A 20,964-nucleotide genomic window follows, 5' to 3' on the forward strand; every position below is an offset into this window, starting at 1 on the left:
GTGAGTGGGCAGATAAGAGAGGGGCAAATACACAGCTTCTGTCCAGGTTGCCCAGGAAACAGCTATGAATTTTTTTTGCTTTTGCTCCTTCTCCAAAGAAAGAGAAATGTCTTGAAAGGGTAACCATTACAAATGAATAGTATAGTTCATGTTTCTGAGTAAATAGGAAAACAGGCCTCGCTGTTCGATTCATTTTACCTCAGAACTGGTGGGGCTCAGTGCTCCTTTTAATACCTTCTAACCTTGTTCCTCATATGGGGGAAGTGCTGCTGAGTTCCTTGAAAGGGCCAGAGGGGACAATACGTTTAACAGTTGCGTGACAAGCAGAAACTCAACAAGTGTAACTTCACCTAGCACCGGAGGGTGCAAGCAGCACCTATTGAAATTCTGCCTATACTTCAGTTGTTTGACAGCCAGAACTGAAGTGAGTAATGTAGAGATGTGCACAAACCTGTTCGGAGGCCATTTTATGGGTTTGAAAGACTGGCGGTTTGGCTAATTCAAAGACTGGGGAGTTATCTTTAAGGACTGGGGAGGATGTACTTTTCCCCTCCCCCATGTGTTTCCCCCACTGGCGCTCTCTTTAAAAATGGTCCGGCGGGGCGGAAGCATACCTCCCTGCCACCCCATAGCCTCCTCAGAGCAGAAGTGACAGGAAGTACCCAGCGCACGTCGCGCTCACAAGTGTGACCGATGTGCGCACACGTGCCAGGTACTTCTGGTCCGAGGAGGCAAGAGGGCTGCAGGGAGGTACACTGCCGCCCCACCGGACTGTTTTAAAAGAGAACACCGGTGGGGAAAACGTGGGGGAGGGGGGTAGTGCATGCCCCCCAGTCCTTAAGGTTATCCTCCCACCTTTGAACTGGCAGACACCAGTTCCGTGCACACCACTAGAGTAATGTGGCTGCCAGGGGACTTCTGTTTATGGTGAGGTCACTATGGACATCTGACCACCATGGAAATGTTGGAGGGCTTCCATGGGGCCACTAGGGTCACCATGGGGTTGCTCTGGCTGCCATGGGATTGCCCCGGTTGCTGTGGTGCAGTTCAGGGATGCCCCGGCTGCTTTGGCGCCACTGAGGGCATTATCCTGGGTCTGTCATGGGGCTGCCATGGCATTGTTCTAGCTGCCATGGGGTTGCCATGTGGTTGTTCCAGATGCTGTGAGGCTACTGTGGGGACCTCCAGCCACCATGTGGCAGCTGTACGGTTGTCCCGACTGCCAACGGGTTGACCCTGTCCAACGTAGACATGATGCTGATGTGCATCATGAACATGAACATGATACTCAAGGTACACCCATGCTTTCCCTTGATCTTCCTAGACCCATTTCAAACTGGCTTTTGTGTGGGCTATGGGGTTTGGACTGCCTTTTTAGGTCTGACAGGTGATTTCCAACTGGCTATCGACAGAGGGAGTGTGACTCTGCTGATCCTTTTGGATCTCTCTGCGGCTTTCGATACCATCAGCCATGGTATCCTTCTGGATCGCCTGAGGGAGGTGGGATTGGATGGCACTGTTTTATAGTGGTTCCGCTCCTACCTCTGTGGCAGATTCCAGATGGTGTTGCTTGGAGAGTGTTGTTCTGCTAAGTGAGAACTGAAGTGTGGAGTTCCACAAGGCTCTGTCTCCAATGCTCTTTAACATCTACATGAAACTGCTGGAAGAGATTATCAGGTTTGGTGCTGGGTGTTATCAATATGCTGATGACACCCAGATCTACTTCTCCATGCCAACCTCATCAGGAAATGGCATATCTTCCCTAAATGCCTGCCTGGAAGCAGTAGGGCTGGATGAGAGATAACAAATTGAAGTTGAATCCAAATAAGATGGAGGTACTGACTGTGGGGGTACAGGACCCAAGAGATGGTTTACATATGCCTCTTCTGGATGGAGTTACACTCCCCCTCAAAGATCAGGTATGTAGCTTGGGAGTGCTCCTGGACCCAAAACTCTCTCTGGTTTCTCAGATTAAGCCGGTGTCCAGGAGTGCTTTTTATCAGTTTCGGCTGATACATCAGCTACATCCATTTCTAGAGGCAAATGACCTTAAAACAGTGGAACATATGCTGTTAACCTCTAGGCTTGACTACTGTAATGAGCTCTACTTGGGGCTGCCTTTCTACATTGTCCGGAAACTACAATTGGTACAGAATGCAGCAGCCAGATTGGTGTCAGGGACAACCCGAAAGGACCACATAACATCAGTTTTGAAAGAACTGCTCTGGCCGCCAATATGTTTCTGGGTGAAGTACAAAGCACTGGTTCTTACCTATAAAGCCCCTAATGGCTTAGGTTCAGGCTATTTAAGAGAGCGTCTCCTTTCTCATAAACCCTGCCACCTGTTACAATGTTCTGGAGAGGTCCAGTTACAGATCCCACCAACTTGTTTGGTGGCGACCCATGACTGGGCTTTCTCTGTGGCTTCCCCAGAGCTTTGGAATATGCTTCCTATTGAAATAGGAGTGTCTCCTTCTCTGTTTGTTTTCAGGAAGAACCCCAAGACTCTCCTGTTTTTGCAGGCTTTTAATTAGAATTATTTTAATAATTTTAAAACCTTGTTTTAATATCTATTTTCTTCTATTGTTTTTATTGTCATATATTTTAATTTGTAACTTTTATATATTTTAAATTTTGTACACAGCCTAGAGGTGTACATATCAGGCGGTAGATAGATAGATAGATAGATAGATAGATAGATAGATAGATAGATAGGACAGATAGACAAATGAATCTTTGAGGCTCAAGTCAAGATGGAAAGGATGGAGTGGCCTGGAAGCAGCAACTATTCCCCCTTTTGTTGAACACAATTTGGCTATGTCCTCCACATCCCAATCCACTACCTTTGTAGGCTGATGGCCTACTAACCAACTTCATAGGCTGATGGCCTCCCCTGCTAACTAAGCAAAGAGACGACTTTTAAAAGTGGTGATTCTCTTTATTTAGCAGGGGAAGAGCAATTGGCCGTATCTATCCCCAGCACAGCATTCGCCCAGTGACTGTTGCTGGTGTCTGTCTTATGTTTCTTTTTTCAGATTGTGAGCGCTTTGAGGACAGGGAGCCATTTTATTTATTTATTTGTATCTATTTAAACTGCTTTGGGAACTTTTGTTGAAAAGCAGTATATACATATTTTTCATATCCGTAAGAGAAAAATCTGCAGATTCGTGTGACAAAAACATTTATGAAGTATTATATAACATGTGCCTCTGAGCATATGGTGAACACAGTTACTTATACAGCCTACACAGGAATGGAGTGTAGAGGACCTAGCTAACTTGTGTTTTTTTAATGCTACTATGGCACCCTCTGTTTTAAAAAGTAAGGAAATTTAATTAAAGCTAAAAAAAACACCCTTTGGTTTACAGGATAATTATGGGTATGGCAGCTCCAACTGAACTCTAAAAAACAAGGAAATTCGATGGCCCATGATGTTTACACCATGGGGTCATGAGACTTGATGTCCAGTCTGAGATATTGTATTGGCTTACACAATCATAACTATGGAAACATAATATGGCTAGGTCCTTCATGTTCTAATCACCTGTGCAGGCTGGTGGTAAAAGAAAATTATGTGGATTAGTGTGACAGCACTGTTTAAGAAGAATTTGGTAACACGTTTATCTGAGTTAATGGAGAGTACTGTTACCTATGAAGTAACAGGTAGTGCACTGGTGCATGGGGGACCTAGCCAAATTGTGTTTTCATGATTATGATTTTGTAAGCCAGGACAATATCTCAGGCTGGACATCAAGTCTAGCATCATGGGCCATCGAATCTCCTCACTTTTTAGAGTTCAGTTGGAGCTGTCTCACTCATAATTATTCTGTAAACCAAAGCGGTTGTTTGTTTTTTAGTTGAATAATATTAACAGCAGCATATATTTTATTCAACAGAATATAATTAAGCATACTGTAGTAATATTCTGGACACTAAAATCAATGCCAATTTCCTTAAATCTTAAATCTGAGCATAAGCCTTTTTATATAATTAGCATGAACTTTTCATTAAAATGCTGCCTATTTAAGACAAATAGATAATTTCTTGAAATTAAAACACATTACATGTTGTTTCAGCTCTTTCCTGTAATCAATCTGTTTTCAAACTACTGAATAATTATAGTTGAGTAGTACTACACAAGTAAAAGGTAACAATGAATAATTAGAAGGAAAAGTACAAAATACTAATCAATCCTCAAGACAGTTTTCTTGTTGCCTTTCTCTTCCTCCTTAACAATGTGGCTTCTACAGATTTTTTTTAAGAGAACAACATTCATATTCTTGTCCATTCACACAAACCTCTTCCTGTGAGCATTGTTTTGGGAGGAGTAGGTGGCAGGCAGGGGGCAACTGATGTCAACAGAACAGATAGGATGTCAGGTGAAGATGGAATGCTGTGCCCTCTCTAACCAGCTGAAGACTCTGCATGATTGTTTTCTTACAAATAATACCTGTGGGTGTTGCAAGTGCTCAGGAAATCTATCAAACACACTCTTTCAGTTTGCTGTTGTAACTCTGTAAAATTTATTCTTAATTCAAAAGAGTCAGAGGCAATAATGCCTGTAGGTGGTTGAGTAATTTAAAGGAAATATGTCAAATCCTACTTTCACAGTCTTTTACAGAAGAATTCTGTAATTACTTTAAAGCTTCTAAAATGCAACAATTTCCTTCAAATATAATTTTTTAAAGTTCTAAATGGATTTTGGTGCTTTCCCCAAAGAATCTGAAAGAAAACCAATGAAAGTGATTAGCCTGCAGAGGTGACTGATGCTGGCAAATTTAGTTTCACAATAAAAGCATGTGAGGGCATTACATTTCTTTAGGAGTCAAGTTTTCAGAAACAGAAACAGGGTGAAATTGCAAATGCCATTCTTTCATGCATGAATTTAAGAATATATTAGGGATGTGCAGAATATTCCAAACTCGAAATATGCCTTGAAATGGGCTGTTGTGAGAATTCCAGGCATTGGAACATTTATCATGGAACATTCCGGGCATTTGGACCAGAATGTTCCATCAAAATAACTGGTCAAGCTAGTTGTTCCAACAGAATGGCCCTTCTGTTTCGGGTTAGAACACTCACAATGGCCCGTTTCAAGGCAGAACAATCCAAGCTTGGAACATTCTGCACATCCCTAGAATATATGCCTTTATCTCCAATACATGAGTTGGGTTTCAGGTTTTTAACAATGAAAAATCATATAGATTTTTGTCTAAAACATCACCACGCCATTAAATCAATGTGCAATCACATTGATTTGTGATTGTAAAGGATATTTTATCTACTTTTCAAGGTACTCTACTATCCAAAAAAGGCTTGCCTTTCTACTATAAAGTGCCACTGTTATCAATGAGTAGCAGCCACAGTTATCCTTAGTCTAGAAATGGAGATGTTACTTTGTGGCCAGCACTCCTGTTCCAGACTGACAACTGTGGATGCTGCCCTATGTAAGCATGTCTGGTGATGGCTGTTTACACAGCAGATGAGCTATTTTCCTTACTTACACACACAGGGATAATATACAGTGCCCAATAGCCACACTGAACCCCGGTTTAGATTGTTCAAGCTGCATCAAGGAAAACAGATGAAACTGATAAAGAACTTGGGAACAAGGATATAAAAGCCAAAGCTCAGCTACTATGGAGTTTCTTGCCTTCCTATAAGCTCAGTTCCCGAATACACTCAATTCGGATTTTAATTGTATTTATTTATACATGATCAAATGTGTGTAGGATTGTAGCCAAAGTTTTCAACAACACACTATATCAAATGACTCAACATTATTTTCAAAATTAAAATGGACATTGTGCTGAAAATAAGTTTAGCATATAGTACATTCACACTTTTAAAAGTACAATTAAAATATTATAAAACTTTCTTCTGTTTCCTTAGGGAAATACTAATAAAAAGGTAAATTACTAATAATACTGCAATGGGCTTTTTTAACCTGATAGTTACGGATAGTTACCTTAACAGCTAAATAAAATCATTAGAACTTACATTTTTATCACAGCATATTTTCACTATCTCCACAATGGAAACTAATTTCAAGGCCATTAAAATGAGACTAGGAAAATATAGATCACAGATTATTCAAAGAGAGGATGCTTTATTTTCCCATGATCCAGACAATTTTCTGACAAGGCAAAGAGTGGTTCCAAATATATGCAGACTATCAACAAAAAATAAACAGAGCTTTCATTATCAAGGCTTACATTATCACTGAAGCTTTTCCTCTTAGAATAATTGCCTATGCACAAACTCTAGATGGCAACATTGCACTTGCTGTGTTCCTAAGATAAAATATCACAGCCAGTCCCCACATATCCTCTTTATCAACATTTTATGTGCCACAGATCTATAGCTTCTTATTATAAGTGTAATGAAGCAGAAGTTATTGAAGCATTTTATTGATTGCTCAGATCACAAGTTTACTGTCATTCTGAATTGGCACCTTAGTTGCTGAAGCAAACTGCTGACACCTTTTTTAAAAAGTGACAACTACATCTATTTCATGACCAGAAATCCATTTTCATCTCTATCAAGACAAGAATGCAATTTTCACTTCATTTAACTGATGTTAGGCCTGCTCAAGGCACGACACTTTGGAAAAGACACAAGTTTAAGTTCTTAAAATACTTCTAGTAACTAGAATGCAGCTTGGATGTAAGGAAATGTTTAGAACATTGCTCACATTTATAAAGCCACTTAACTGTTAAAAGCACTTACTGAAAAACTATCAAAAAGTGTGTTTTTCCATTTCAAAATTACAAAAACACTTTTTAATAATGTTCTTTTAATAAGGATTTACCAAGGTATATTGCAAGTATAGTATAAAGCCTGGTTAGTATTAGGGTTAAAAAGTTTATTTCAATACTGGATTGCTATATGAAACACCGCTTCTTTCCACCCAGGTCATCCCATACAGACAGAAAGATTCTTCTTCCCTTCCCTCCACTGCTACTGTGTACTGAAAACCCATAATACTTACTATCACCACTACAATACTCTGCTTATCTAAATCTTAGTAATGAATTTCCCTCCCTCAGAAGGTTTGAAAGCATTAGCCAAAACTATAAAGTTTAGAAACACTAATCAAGTATATAAAATTATTTCTCTGGAATCTCTTGCCACAACACTTAATAATAATACTTGATCTGTGTTCTGTTTGTTTTCAAGTAATGATGTAAACACAAATAACTTCATACGAGTATTATAAATGTGCAGCAGTGCACTGAGATGCAATACTAATTAATGTAAAATCTCAATAAAACACAACTTCAGAAAAAATCCTAGAACTCCTTAAAAAGGAACTATAACAATAATGTACACATTATAATATATAGCATACTATTGTACAAACAGAGATGCAAGAGTATTCACATGCAAAGCTGGTATCAAGGACAGTCTGTGTAGTCATCTCACCAAAGAGACACAGATGATATTCAAGAGAAGTTATGATAAACAGTTGGTATCATGGATGTCCAACATTGTAAGAGGCAAGTATATAAGTGCAGCAATTTCAGATGAAAGGTTTATAAAATGCAAAATAATCTCTTAGCTCTTTCTTAATATGATAAAAAAATCTTGTTTTAGAGAACATATTACTCTGAACCCAAGACAGGACTGACTTTATATAATTTTATGCTAGTTATAAGTGGATCCTGAAAATTAATATGGTGAGACTGTTTAAAGCATTAAAAATTGCATCTAGGAAAATAATTTGCATGCAAATTAAAATAGTGACATTAGGAGTCCTGTAATGTTTGATTTATAATGGATAGAGTCTGTGACTACGGAGAATCCTGCTACTATAGTCATAGCAAAAATTACAAGGATCAAAATATATCTTTGCCTAACATTTAACAAAATATCTGGCACATTGGACTCATTCCTTTAAACGTGATAACCTGTGTTTTAATTTACAGCAGTTCATATTTCCCTGCTTTCCCTATTAAAAAGTATTTCGCTTAAGCTCCTTGGTCCACAACTAAAATACATACTTTAAAAATATTTGTACATATTTTATAATAATTCTCCTGCAGTTTTCATATTATGATGGATATTAGCTCTAGCACAGCTTTGAGAAAGTTTGAACAGTTTTATAGATTGAAAGTGCATTTTTGTCTCTCTTAATAGTTTTAGTTTGATATGAGGAACTGCAGCTATTTTTATATCTTGGAAAATGAAAGAGAGAAAATGGTTGTGGTAATATCTTTTGCTGGTTCTACCCCTTACCCTTTTTGTCACCTTATCCATGTTGTGTGTTCCATTGATCTCAGTGACAGACAGAACTAATTACTTACTATGTGATTCTAAAGGATAAAAATGGTTACGAATCATTAATATCATTTAAAAAGGTATTTCAGTCTTCTCTTTGGCCTCTGTTTTGCTGTGCTAGACTTGTGAATGACAGCTTCCCTGCTTGAAGTACAGGGAACGCACAGCCTTCTTCATTCACTGACAGTACTATGGCCTTTTCACACGTTCCTTCCACAGCAGTGTTTGTCCCCAAACACTAGGACTCAGTACAATGACATTCCTCTTCAACACCCCCACCAACAGCACAACTACATATCAAGAATGCTAATGAGACAGGAGAGCCCCCTTCCCTAGAAGTGTTAACTGCACTTCATGCTTGCATGTTTATGCTATTTCCACACTTTCTAATGAATTTTAATATTCTTAACATAGCTTTGAATCATTTCATCTTGCAGGTATCTCTGTTTTCACAAAATAAATTTAAATACATACTGCCAAAGCAAAATTATTAGCTATATTATAATGTCTGTGGTTACATACAGAAAAGAAAATGTTATATTTTAAATCTAATTAGATGCACAAAGCAAGACAAGAACAGCTTTACACACACATACATTTGAGTGAATTAAGACACCACCATGTGAAAACACTTATTGTTCCCAAACCTCAAATTTACAGATCTTGGGAGAAAAGTTCACTTCTTGAAAATCATGTGTCAGATTGTCATAGAACACTCATTTCCCAATAAGGTTTACTACAATAAGGTTTCTATTAATTTAAAAAATATGGAGAAAATATAGGACAACTGTTTCTATTGTCTTCAGGGAGTCATAAGAAACCTTTCCAAGGAATGTTATTTTTCTTTGTTTTGTCTCTGTAATCTCTGTAGGTCAGTTAACTATTATTCACACTTGCTGACATTCTGACTAAATAACTTGAGGCAGTCCCACGGAAATTAAAAGGACAAGTAGCATGTGTAATGTCCTTTTAATTTCAAAAGGACTTCCTTGTGTAAATTTAGTCAGGATGTCAATCACACCTTTTAAAACAGACACAGGGACAGAAAGTGGATACTTGGTGAAATGAATTTTTTAACTCTGCTACACTCCGCACCTAAGAGGACAAGATGCAACAAGATGTTAGCATACACAACATTACTGGCAGCTAAACCAGATCTTTGGGGCAAGGTATAACTGCTGTTATGATTACACCATGTATATTAGTATAGCTGCAATAGAATTGTATCCCTGTATTCATATTGTAATATACTCCAAGAAGCTGCTTTGTCTGCATGTGACAAATTCAGTAAAATCAATATGTTAATGCACAATTCAAGTTTTTAAATTAAAAAGTAAATGAATATAAAATGAAAGCATTAGTAGAAAATTAATAGCTGGTCTATCAATTGGGATCAGTGGGTAGACCAACTCTCTGAGGTGGGCTGACATGCTAAGTCAAGAGCAGAGGATTGTTCTACCTGCCAATCCCAATTGGTAGACCAGCCCTCCTGGTTTTCCAGAGAGAGCTGGTCTACCAGTTGGGACTGGTGGGTTGACCAACCTTTCACTTCAGACTGGGTGTGTTAGTCCACCTCAGAGGGCTGGTCTACCCGCAGATCCCAGTTGGTAGACCAGCTCTCCCCAGAAAGATGTGCCATTTTGAGGCCTGTTTCCCCAGAAAATCAGCCCCCCAAGGGCACCCAAATCAATTCAGGTCAAATCGGAGGTGATTCTATTCTACCTCAAATCTGGCCCTTTGTTTTCAGGGTGATAGATTTGGGACAAAATCATCAAATCACCCCTGATTCGACATGAATCTGTTCGTGGGCAAATGCATTTGCACATCCTAGAGCCTACTAGTTTGCCCTTCCAGCTACTGTTCCTTATACCGTATTGACTGTTGTTCCAAAGGATCCCCTGATCTTCAAGAGTATCTTTTCAAGAGAACAATAGACAGTAGCTGGAGAGGAAGACTTGGAAGGGGGTGGGGAAACACCCCAAACCCACCTGCCCTTTGGGCTACAGTAAATTTATTTCTTAACTGTATATTAAGAAGAAAAAATATAAATTATATTCCAGAATGTGTTAAACACGAGAGAAGTGATTAAAACTATGTCAAGTACTTCAAATTCTAGTTTTTAAGTAATGCAACATTAAAAGAGCAGAACAGGGACATGAATGGTTTGATATATTCTTACTGTACTGCTGTAAATGTAATTTGAAACTGGTAATGAACATTATAGTTCTTAACACAGATCTGTTATTGTTGTTGTTGTTTTGTTATTTTTACATTTATATCCCGCTCTTCCCCCAAGGAGCTCAGAGCGGTGTACTACATACTTGAGTTTCTCCTCACAACAACCCTGTGAAGTAGGTTAGGCTGAGAGAGAAGTGACTGGCCCAGAGTCACCCAGCTAGTTTCATGGCTGAATGGGGATTTGAACTCGGGTCTCCCCGGTCCTAGTCCAGCACTCTAACCACTACACCACGCTGGCTCTCAAATATTATATTTAAGAACTTGATGCTACTTGCCTTTGCTATGTGTAAACATTGAAAAAAGAACGGTATTCTCTTCTTTTCTTAAAACAAGTCTCAGAATAATGATCTCACCTTCACTATATTACTAGTCAATAACTCTGAAAAGTTGAAACGCTAAAGAAGAGCAAATTAAGGCTTTACCTTTAATCAGATATTCCTTTTCCTAAATTCTTCTTTGAAAAGTTTTTATCCCACTTTAAAAACACTTTCCATATTCCAGTACTTGGATATTATTAAGGAAATGAAGTATTTGAAAATTGGCAGTATGCTATAGAAAGGTACTTAGGTGCAATCATAGATCAATGAACACTCAAAAGGAGTACCTGAGGCTATCTGTTCAATATTAATTTTGTCCACAATTATAATTACTATGAAATCTTGAATTATACTTGAAGGGTATTTGTCGTAAGAGAAAGCACAATCATTAAGGGACAGACCATTTAAACTTCTCTGTGCTGTAAGTCAAAACTGCCTTCCAGGTAAAGTTTAAACATAAGGGTTCTACGTGGATTTTTTACACTGTTAAAAGGCTTCTATGTGGATTTTTTACACTGTTAAAATCTGCTAACAGAACCCCTCTTCAGGTACTTTGCCAGATTCAATGCTCTTGATTCATTGTTAGATCACCATTAGATCAGGACTAAAACATTTTATTCCAAAGTAAATGCTCATTTCTTTTTATGGACCTGACAGCAGGAGGTGCTGTATAAACAGCATGACTATCACTTCCTCCTCCTCCTCCTCCTCCTCCTCCTCCCCCCCACCACCACAACCACAAACCATGACGACCAAAAGCATGATGCATTAGTTTTTTTACTTCATGGCCTGAAATCTGCTATAAATCTTTACCTCAGTTTAAGATACAGACTTTAAATATGTTCTGACAAGTCTTGCTGCCCAGCATTTTCAAACATTTTCCAATTGCAAAATGGCTGCTTAAAAGAAAAACACACTCTGCCAAAGCTAGACATTCTGAAAAGGTATGCACATTCTATTTTAATTCAGGTTAATTACAGTCAGATGTGCGAACCAAAAAGTCTTTAAAACACATGTTCAAACCATTAAAAAACAGACATGCAAATACACTGCAAAGTTGCAGAGTACAAAACAAATACACAGGGTAGCCTTCATCCATAAAAACACCAAATATAAATTTATCTGTACTGTGTAGAGAATTAAAATGTATTTAACATGCATAAGACATTTCTCATGTTTGAACTGCAAAGGTTTGATGTCTGTCCCTCAGAATAAAACATTCAGAGAAAGGAAATGATGCCATTTTGGTTACTTAAAAATATCACAAAAATAGATAAATAACTGAAACCTAGCTATTCTACCACTTGAGACAAACATGAAATGAATTACAACATATGCCCAACTATTAACGAGCCTATGCAGAATGGCTATATATAATGTTCACATAAGGGGTGCCTTTGCTATGTACATTGTACAGCATAAAATATTAGACATATAACTCTCTGCACTGTAAAACATATACAGTTAGTTCCAATATTGTTGGCTTTGAGATAATAGAAGAAGCATTTCCTCTACCTATCGAGTACAAGAGCTCATGTAATACATGTCACACTTCCTTATGACACAGTGCCAATCACAGTCTTTGTACAACTTTAATAATGAAGATGAAAAAGCAACCTTTTAAAGACATGGGATAACTCACCTGTTCGCAGTAGTTTTTTGCAGACTTTAATCGCTGGTGCAAGGCCAAGAGCACTCCTTGGATATACATCTTTGCTCCAGAGGGGCTGAAACCTTCTCCCTTAGAGACCCAAAGAGGTCCACGCAAAGGTGTGATGGAATTTTGCAGGCATTTGTCAAGCAGAGGAACTATACAAGAGGAAGAAAAAGGGGGGAAAATACATTCTTTTGACCCAGCTGAAACACACAGTCTGAAATGCATCCCCAACCCAGAACTCTTAACATCTATTATTTATATCTGACCTGGGCTAAGTCTTACAAAAACAGACCCTGCATTTCTAGTGGCCACCATGAAGGATGTATTTATATTGAGGCACCCCCCATGTAAGACTCATAAGCCTTGTGAGCACACCTGAATAGTTTTGAAGTGTGTCTAACTAGCTGCACAGAGTGTCATGGTGTGCACTGATTGCCTTATCTTCTCATTTATCACAGATGAGTTGGAACCAACCTTGCTGAAATCTACTGGCATTGTCCTGATAAAATTGCAAGATCCATGTTGTTTCAGTGCATAGTTTCCTGTCGAAGAGTGTGTATGTTTACAGATCAAACATTTGACACAGCTGATAATTATTAAAATATAGTCAACAGGAAATTTTACCATCACCTGTTTTTTCACCACTTATGATTAAAACAATTGACTTCACAACAAATAAATCTGTTCACTGCAGTCTTTTTTTTTTTTTTAAAGGAACAGAGAAAAGAATGAGAAACACATATTACATGCAGGGCATTGTGTGACTTAATGCAGTCTTCTTCTCTTTGTCATTATTTCTTACTAGAGAAATTAAAAAACAACAGACATATCTTTATAAATAGCAGACAAACCCTCAAACAGCCACTCTTCTTCCTAGTTTATAAGCACTATTTATGTGAATTACACAATGCAGTGCAATCTTAAGTGTACACTGGTATCAATAAATCCAGATGCCCAAGTGTCTGCTCCATCCCCGCAACACACACAGCTTATGCTTCACATTTGCTCTGCATAACAGTGAAACATGTATGTATGTATGTATGTATATTTATATACCACCTGATATATAGATCTCTCTAGGCAGTACAGAATCCAAATTACAAATTTGGTTTAAAAAACCCAAACAAAATACTTTCACAAACTAAAAACAATTAAAAACAATTCACAGAGTGAAACAATTGAAATAATCTTACAAGATAAAAACAATTAAATAGGTTAAAATTAATTTTAATTAAAATTCTGAGAAAACAGATGTTCCTTAAGAATCTTTTTAAAAGCAATCAGAGATGGAGAATCTCTTATTTTGACAGGGAGGGCATTCCACAGCTCTGGGGCAACCACAGAGGAGGCCCAGCCCCAAGTCACCCCACAGATGAGCTAGTGGTAACTGTAACCAGATCTCCCCAGGTGATCTTAATAGGCAGCAGGGTTCATGACAAAGAAGGTGGTTTCTTAAATACCCTGGGTCTAAGTCGTTCACAAACAGCACTTTGTATTTCGCTAAGAAACATATCGGCAGCCAGTGCAATTCTTTCAGAATTGGTGTTATATGGTCCCTTCATGTTTTCCCAGAGACCAACCTGTCTGCCACATTCTATATCAGTTGTAATTTCTGAACTATGTACAAAGGCAGCCCCTCGTTGCGTGCATTACAATAGTTAAGTCTGGAGACCACCAGCATAGGTAAAACCATTTTAAGGTCATTTACCTCCAGAAATTGGCATAGCTGATGTATCAGCTGAAGCTGATTAAAAGCGCTCCTGGCCACAGCCTCATCCTGAGAAACCAGAGAGAGTCTTGTATCCAAGAGCACTCTCAAGCTATGTACCTGATCTTTCAGGGGGAGTTTAACCCCATTAAAAACAGGTAGATCTAAACAATTTCTCATATCTTGACCACCCACAATCAGTAACTTTTTTCTGATTTGGATTCAATTTCAGTTTGTTATCCCTCATCCAGCCCATTACTGCCATCCAGTAATTGCCATCCATTACTGCCCACCCATTACAGGCAGGCATTTAGAGAAGTTATTATGCCATCTCCTGATAGGGATAGTTGATAGGGAGAAAGAGATTTGGGTGTCACCAGCATATTGATAACACCCTGTACCAAATCTCCTGATGATCTCTCACAGCAGTTTCATGTAGATGTTAAAGAGCATTGGAGCAGTAGCGGCCGGTGAGGGCGCTGGTGGAAGGGTGGTGAGAGGCACCTTTAAGAGTAAAAGAAGAGGTGATTACCTCCACTCTCACCACACCGGAATGCTGCTCAGAGAAGCAGAGTGCCACCAGCATCCCCTGTGGTGGGTGATCGCCTCTGTCACTCACCTGGCCGTGGGTGGGGGATCAGCTCCGTGGAAGCCAGGTGAGTGGCGGAGGTGATCCCCTGACACAGGGGGTGCTGGGCAGCATGCTGCTTCTCCAAGCAGCATTCAGGTGTGGCGAAAGCGGAGGTAAGCACCTACTTTTACTCTTAAAGGTGCCTCTCATCACCCCTCCACCGGCACCCTCACCGGCCACTACTGCACTGGAGACAGAATGGAGCCGTGTGAAACTCCATACAGTAACTCTTGCTTTGCAAAGCAGCAGTCTCCAATTGACACCAGCTGGAATCTACCCAAGAGGTAGGAACATAACCACCTTAGAAGAGTGCGACCTAATCCCACCTCCTTCAAGCAACCCAGAAGGATACCATGGTTGATGGTATCAAAATCTGCCGAGAAATCCAAAAGGATCAGCAGAGTCACACTCTCTCTGCCAATACCTAACTGGCTAACCAAGGCAGACTCAACCCCATAGCCTTCCCGAAAGCCAGTCTGAAATGGGTCTAGATCAGGCCTGCTCAACTTTGGCCCCCTAGCTCTTTTTGGACTACAACTCCCATAATCTCCAGTCATAGTGGCCAACAGCCAGGGATTATGGGTGTTGTAGGCCAACATCTGCAGGAGGGCTGAAGTTGATCAGGCCTGGTCTAAATAATCAGTTTCCTCCAGGACTGTTTGGAGCTGAGAGGCCATCCCCCTCCCAATCACCTTGCCCAGCCATGGGAGATTAGAGATGGGCCTACAGTTGCCTAACTGAGAGGTCCAATGTAGGTTTTTTTCAAGTAAGGTCTATTGATAGCCTCCTTAAGGCAAGGAGGCATCCTACCTTCCCTCAGAGAAGCATTTATGATGTTTACCAGACCCTCTCTGATTGTTAGATAAAATAAAGCAAGTTGGGCAAAGGTCAAGATAGCAAGTGGTAGGACGTAAGTCTGAAACAGCTTGTCCACATCCTGAGGAGTCACAATCTGAATGTAATCCCGCTGGACCACATAAGAGGAGTTGCTGGATACTTCCAAAACAAACTTTTCCCTAATTGTAGAATCCTGTTCAACCAGAATATGAGATTTTGGCCCCTGCAAACTGAGCAAAGAGGCACCTTTTAAAAGTGATACTTTTTATATAGCAGGGGGAGAGCAACTGGCCCTATCCAGCCCCAGCACAGCAGCCCTCCAGTGGCTATTGCTGGTGACGATCTTATGTTTCTTTTGTAGATTGTGAACCATTTGGGGAGAGGGATCCATTTTATTTGCTTGTTTATCTGTTTATCTATTTCTATGTAAACCACACTGGGAACTTTTTTATTGAAAAGAGATGTATAAATATTCATCATCATCAATTTTGTCCATAAAAAAAATAATTAAAAGCATCACAACAGGTAACCAATGGCTCTACATTTAGATTTAAAGGGAGGGGGCTAATAATAGCCTTCTCACAACCCTAGATGACTCTGCTGGACGTGGATGCAATGCAGGCAGAAAAGAATGGCTTCTTTGCTGCATGTATTGCCAGAGCATCAATTTTCAAATGTGCTCTAGGTTGTAACCTGTCCAATTCGAGTCATCTTTCTCCATTTGTGCTCTAGTTGTCTACCTTGCCGCTTCAGATCCCATAATTCTTCCTTTTACCAGAGGACTAATTTTGAAGCAGGTCAGAAATGATGGTTAGGAGTGGTTGTGTCAACTGCCCCAGTGAGTTCGTTATTCCAAGTTTAAGAACATAAGAACAGCCCTGCTGGATCAGGCCCAAGGCCCATCTAGTCCAGCATCCTGTTTCGCACAGTGGCCCACCAGATGCCGCAAGTTTGCACCAGAGCATCGACAGAATCATTGGCAGAGCCAGCTCGAAACCCTTCCAAGGCTTCCTGGAATCCCACTGGATCCAATAACCTTCTCAGGCGGACCTAGGTAATGGGTCCTTCATCCCTACAGAGGTGGGTTGTGGTTGCAAGTCCTACCTTAACCAAATGGTGGTCTGTCCATGACAAAGGGGAAATAACAGGGTTCTCCACACACAGAACATCATCACAATCAGAGTAAACAACCAAATTGAGTGTGTGACCAGCAACATGTGTTAGTTCAGAGACCATCTGGGATAGGCTCATAGTTGTCATAGTCGCTATGAAGTCGCTATGTCATAGCCGCTGAGCCACTCTTGACAACCCAGTCCCATAGTGAACATCGAAGTCCCCCACCAGCAACAATCTGGATGACTCCAATGCCAACCATGCAACCAGGTCCATCAGCTCAGTTAGGGACTCTGATGAACAATGGGGTGATCTGTACACCAACAGTAGTCCCAATCTATCCTTGGTCCCTAGGCTTAGGTACAGACACATGATTTGGGCCAATTCCCTGTCAGGGATCCTGGTAAGGGAAATAGTGTTCTTGTAGACTACAACAACACCTCCTTGCCCACATCCTCTCACCTGCTCTCTCAGAGTATCCTGCTGGGAGAAGCTAAGAGCACTGGACCACTAGTCTTCTCCAACCAGGTCTCCATAATGTATAGCAGGTCAGCTCCCTCATCCAAAATCAAATCATAAGTGATTTCCAATTTGTTTTGGACTGACCTAGCATTACAAAGTAGCAAATGAGCCTCTGTGGAAGACTGGTACTGCTCCCCAAGCTCAAAGTGCTGATAGGCCAGCTGGAAGAGGAAACAGCTATTGTGTCTGATTTCCCTTCCCCTGTCACAGCCTGCTGACCAATATTTTATTTTATATATAAATATTCTAAACAATAATAATGAGGTACCAATATAAAATTAATTCTAGAATAGAAGAACACTACATGTATGTATTCAGAATCAGTGAATCCTACTCATTCCAATTTGATAAATTGCAAATGTATCTTTCACAGTGCATATTCTTTCTCTCCAATGGGCCCAATTCAGCCAGGGACTCCTGAGCTGAATCCTGGTGATTTTTGGTATTAGTTAAGTTTGGGGGCGGGGATGGGGAGGCTAGAAGAATAAAGAGCTTGCTTATAAAAAGAAGTGGTGGGAGGGAAGTTTTGTGAAAAATAATTTTTTTGTAAGAGGTACTGTAAGAAAAGTAAGGCGGTGCGCGGGGGGAACCAGGAACAGAACTGGTTTATTTATTTTTATATATATATATATAGAGAGAGAGAGAGAGAGAGAGAGAGAGAGAGTGTACACACACTCATTATTTATATTTGATTTACCCCATAGTCTGCAGTTTGCCTAATTGCTTTTGTCATATGGAGCTAACTGAATGTATTTTTGATCAAGTTTTGGCAACATTTAACTTGGCCTGTGTTGGTCCCATCATTATCTAACAGCCCACCCTGTTGCTGTGGAATTATGCCCCTAGCCCCATCAACACATGCATGGGAGTGTTTCTGTTTTAATCTTTGCATGTAGGATTTGCAGAGGTCACTCTACCCTGCCCTCAACAAGCCCTAAGGAGAAATTTGGAGAAGGGGCTGGGGGTCAATCACACAGTACAAGCCACAGCCTGTCCAAAAAGCTCTAGATCCCATACTGTATATCATAAGATTTCATTTGTATTACATTAGAGTATAATCATTTCCTTCTATTTCTAGGGAGAGAAACAGCAACAACAAAAAACACAGTGTACCTATGGGAAAAGTGGAGAGAGAGAGAGAGTTGTTTTTCCCACCCCGAGCCAATCTGTAACCATGCCAGGATCATCCACTGTGGGCAGCATCCACAGGGGGAACAGAGGGAATAGGGAATCCACAGGCCTCTTGAACTGAGGGTAGCTTTCCAAGTATTCCCTTCCAAAACCACCACCACCTACCCTGCATATCATGCCATTGCTGAAGGTCCCCGAACCCTCAGCAATGGAAACAGGAAGCTTCAGTAGAGAAAGGACAGGGAAAGTGTCATTTGCTGGCACACACTGCACAGTGGTACACTGCAGATGCCATCCATCTCTATATATAATTATCGCGAGCAGCTGCCTGGGGGATAGCGAAGGGGGTGACAATGGTGGTGGCAGCTGGTTGGCTGGAGAAGGAGGCGGGCCAGCTGGCCCTGCCGAGCTGGTGGGAACAGGAGGGGAGGTGGTGGTAGCAGGCAAGCTTTCCGGCTGGCTCGCCAGCCAGAAAGCGCGGGGGTGAGGCGGAGAAGAAGCTGGCTGACCGCCAGCTAGAAACTGCAGGATGGGGCAAGAAGTGGGTGGGGGGAGATGAAGCTGTCTGGCCTGCCCACCAGAAAGCGTGGGGGGGGGGGGAAGTGGCCGGTGGGCCAGAAAGCTGTGTGTGCAGGGGGAGAAGTGGCGGTGGATGGGTTGGCCGGAGGCGCAGATGTTCTGCGTCCGGCTCAGCTAGTATATTTATATTTCTCTGGTTCAGTTCAGGCTATCATCTAAACCTTCAGACTACCATGGCGGGTTGGGTTGTATTGTGGTTGGGAAAACATGCTAGGGAACTATATTTTGAATCTAAAGGGAATTACGTGGTTGTTATGAGAAACCTTTTTCTCAATATATTTCCAAATAAAAACCCTCACAAGCGGAAAATTGTTGCGTAGTGGAATTTTTCAAAGTCAGGTGCCTGATGCTCTGAGGTGGTAATGGTGAAGGACATATCTAGAGAGAGAAGAGCTTAAAGCTTGTTTGATAGATATAGAAGTGGTTTGCAGCACCATAAACCTGAATGAGAGAAGGCTAATAAAAAGGTACTAGACGCAGAGAGGAATGGCACTGCATGTTGTTATATACTGGCTGGGTAGGCAAAATGTAACAGTAGGAGGAGCCTGTCTTGAAACTGAAGTAACTAATAAAGGAGTAGGAAATCCTGCCACAGAGCAGATTGAGAAGGTAAGGCACTCAAATCAAACTGAATACAAAATGTGCTATTTATACCATAAGTTATATGCCTTTAAATCTGATATTTTTGAAGTGGTGATGTTTAAAAATGTATCTCATTTTAATATTCTTGTACTACAAACCTAACTAGAAGGCATTGGCCTGGGGTCTCCAAGAATCAGCACCAATCTCTAAGTATTTCCAGAAATCCTGCAAATATTGCAGGAATATTGGGGGGAAATCTCCAGGAATAACGAGAGCTAGCAACCCTAGCTCATTCCTAAGTATACTTCTATAGAACTAAAATCACTGAGATCAATGAGACCAAGCATACCGAGGTTAAAGGCAACTCTGGGGTGAGGCTGAAGGCAGACCTGTTACCACTGCTCACTCAACTGCCCACCCTGTCCCTTGCTCACCTGCCCATCACCTCCCTGGTTCACTGGCCCACCACCAGCAGCCTGTCTGCCTTTGCTGGGCAAGCACACTGCAGTAAGACTGCAGCATGAAGAGACTGCAACCTTTAACCCTTTGTGCCTTGGCTGGTGCTAGGCCTAAGCGAGCCGCAAGCGCCCAATGCAGAGGGAACCAGGAGGTGGTGGCAGCCGGCTTACCCGGACATCAATGGCCTGTATGTTGCACCACTGCACATATTGTAGCTATGGGCCTGAACAGAACCTGCTTCCAAGTAAGAATTTTTAGAATTGGGATGTGTGACAAAGTCATGTGGCTTGAACAAATATAGAAGTATACTATACTGAGACAAAACACTGAGACTCAAATAAAAACACGAGTCCCAAAATAAATTAATTAAAATGCATTTTATTTATGAAAAGAATTGCATCCCACCTCATAGCCCCAACCAGGATCCCCAAGACTCCTATCAAACACAGTCTGAAATACAAATTAAGACCCAACATTCAATAAAAATAGCAAAGTAGAAACACTGAAAAACCAAGGCCAGTGAAAAATACCATCATAGCAGTAAGTGTAAAAATTAAAAAGCTTGGCCAAACAGAAACATCTTAGCAGTTTACCAACTGAGCACCTAAAAATATAGGCACAGCACAGAAAACATAAGAAAACAGATCCCTCCAACCAGGCTTTCAATCTAATACAGGCAACCAACACAAAATACATAAAAACTGGTGACAGATAAGGAGAATTTCAAAATTTTCTATTCTGACTTTTCTACTCCAAGCAGGGGCACAGAAAGGTTAGAGAGCCCCTTGCCTCCTACCTTCAGCTCTCATCTGCTGCTTGCCTTTGCCACATGCCTACCTGGATGGCTGCACTCCAATCGAGCCAATGTGGCCTGATGACATCAGGCAGGGCTGCTCCAATGACAGTGAGG

At 40.7% G+C, this 20,964-nt stretch overlaps 1 protein-coding gene across 20 annotated transcripts in view; it reads right to left on the bottom strand.

The window, feature by feature from the left end:
• Positions 1-20,964, bottom strand: part of DCDC1 (doublecortin domain containing 1) — a 474,105-nt gene that overhangs the window by 331,803 nt on the left and 121,338 nt on the right. For all 20 annotated transcript variants that reach the window (XR_008312997.1, XR_008312998.1, XM_053283046.1 and 17 more), the window contains one exon: positions 12,478-12,644. Coding sequence is in view for 18 of the 20 variants with exons in the window: in XM_053283046.1 (XP_053139021.1) it covers positions 12,478-12,644 (167 nt within the window). In the remaining 2 variants the exon portion in view is untranslated. The remainder of the gene's footprint in view (positions 1-12,477; positions 12,645-20,964) is intronic.

This window comes from Hemicordylus capensis, chromosome 1, assembly GCF_027244095.1.
Source record: "Hemicordylus capensis ecotype Gifberg chromosome 1, rHemCap1.1.pri, whole genome shotgun sequence".
NCBI lineage: Eukaryota > Metazoa > Chordata > Lepidosauria > Squamata > Cordylidae > Hemicordylus > Hemicordylus capensis.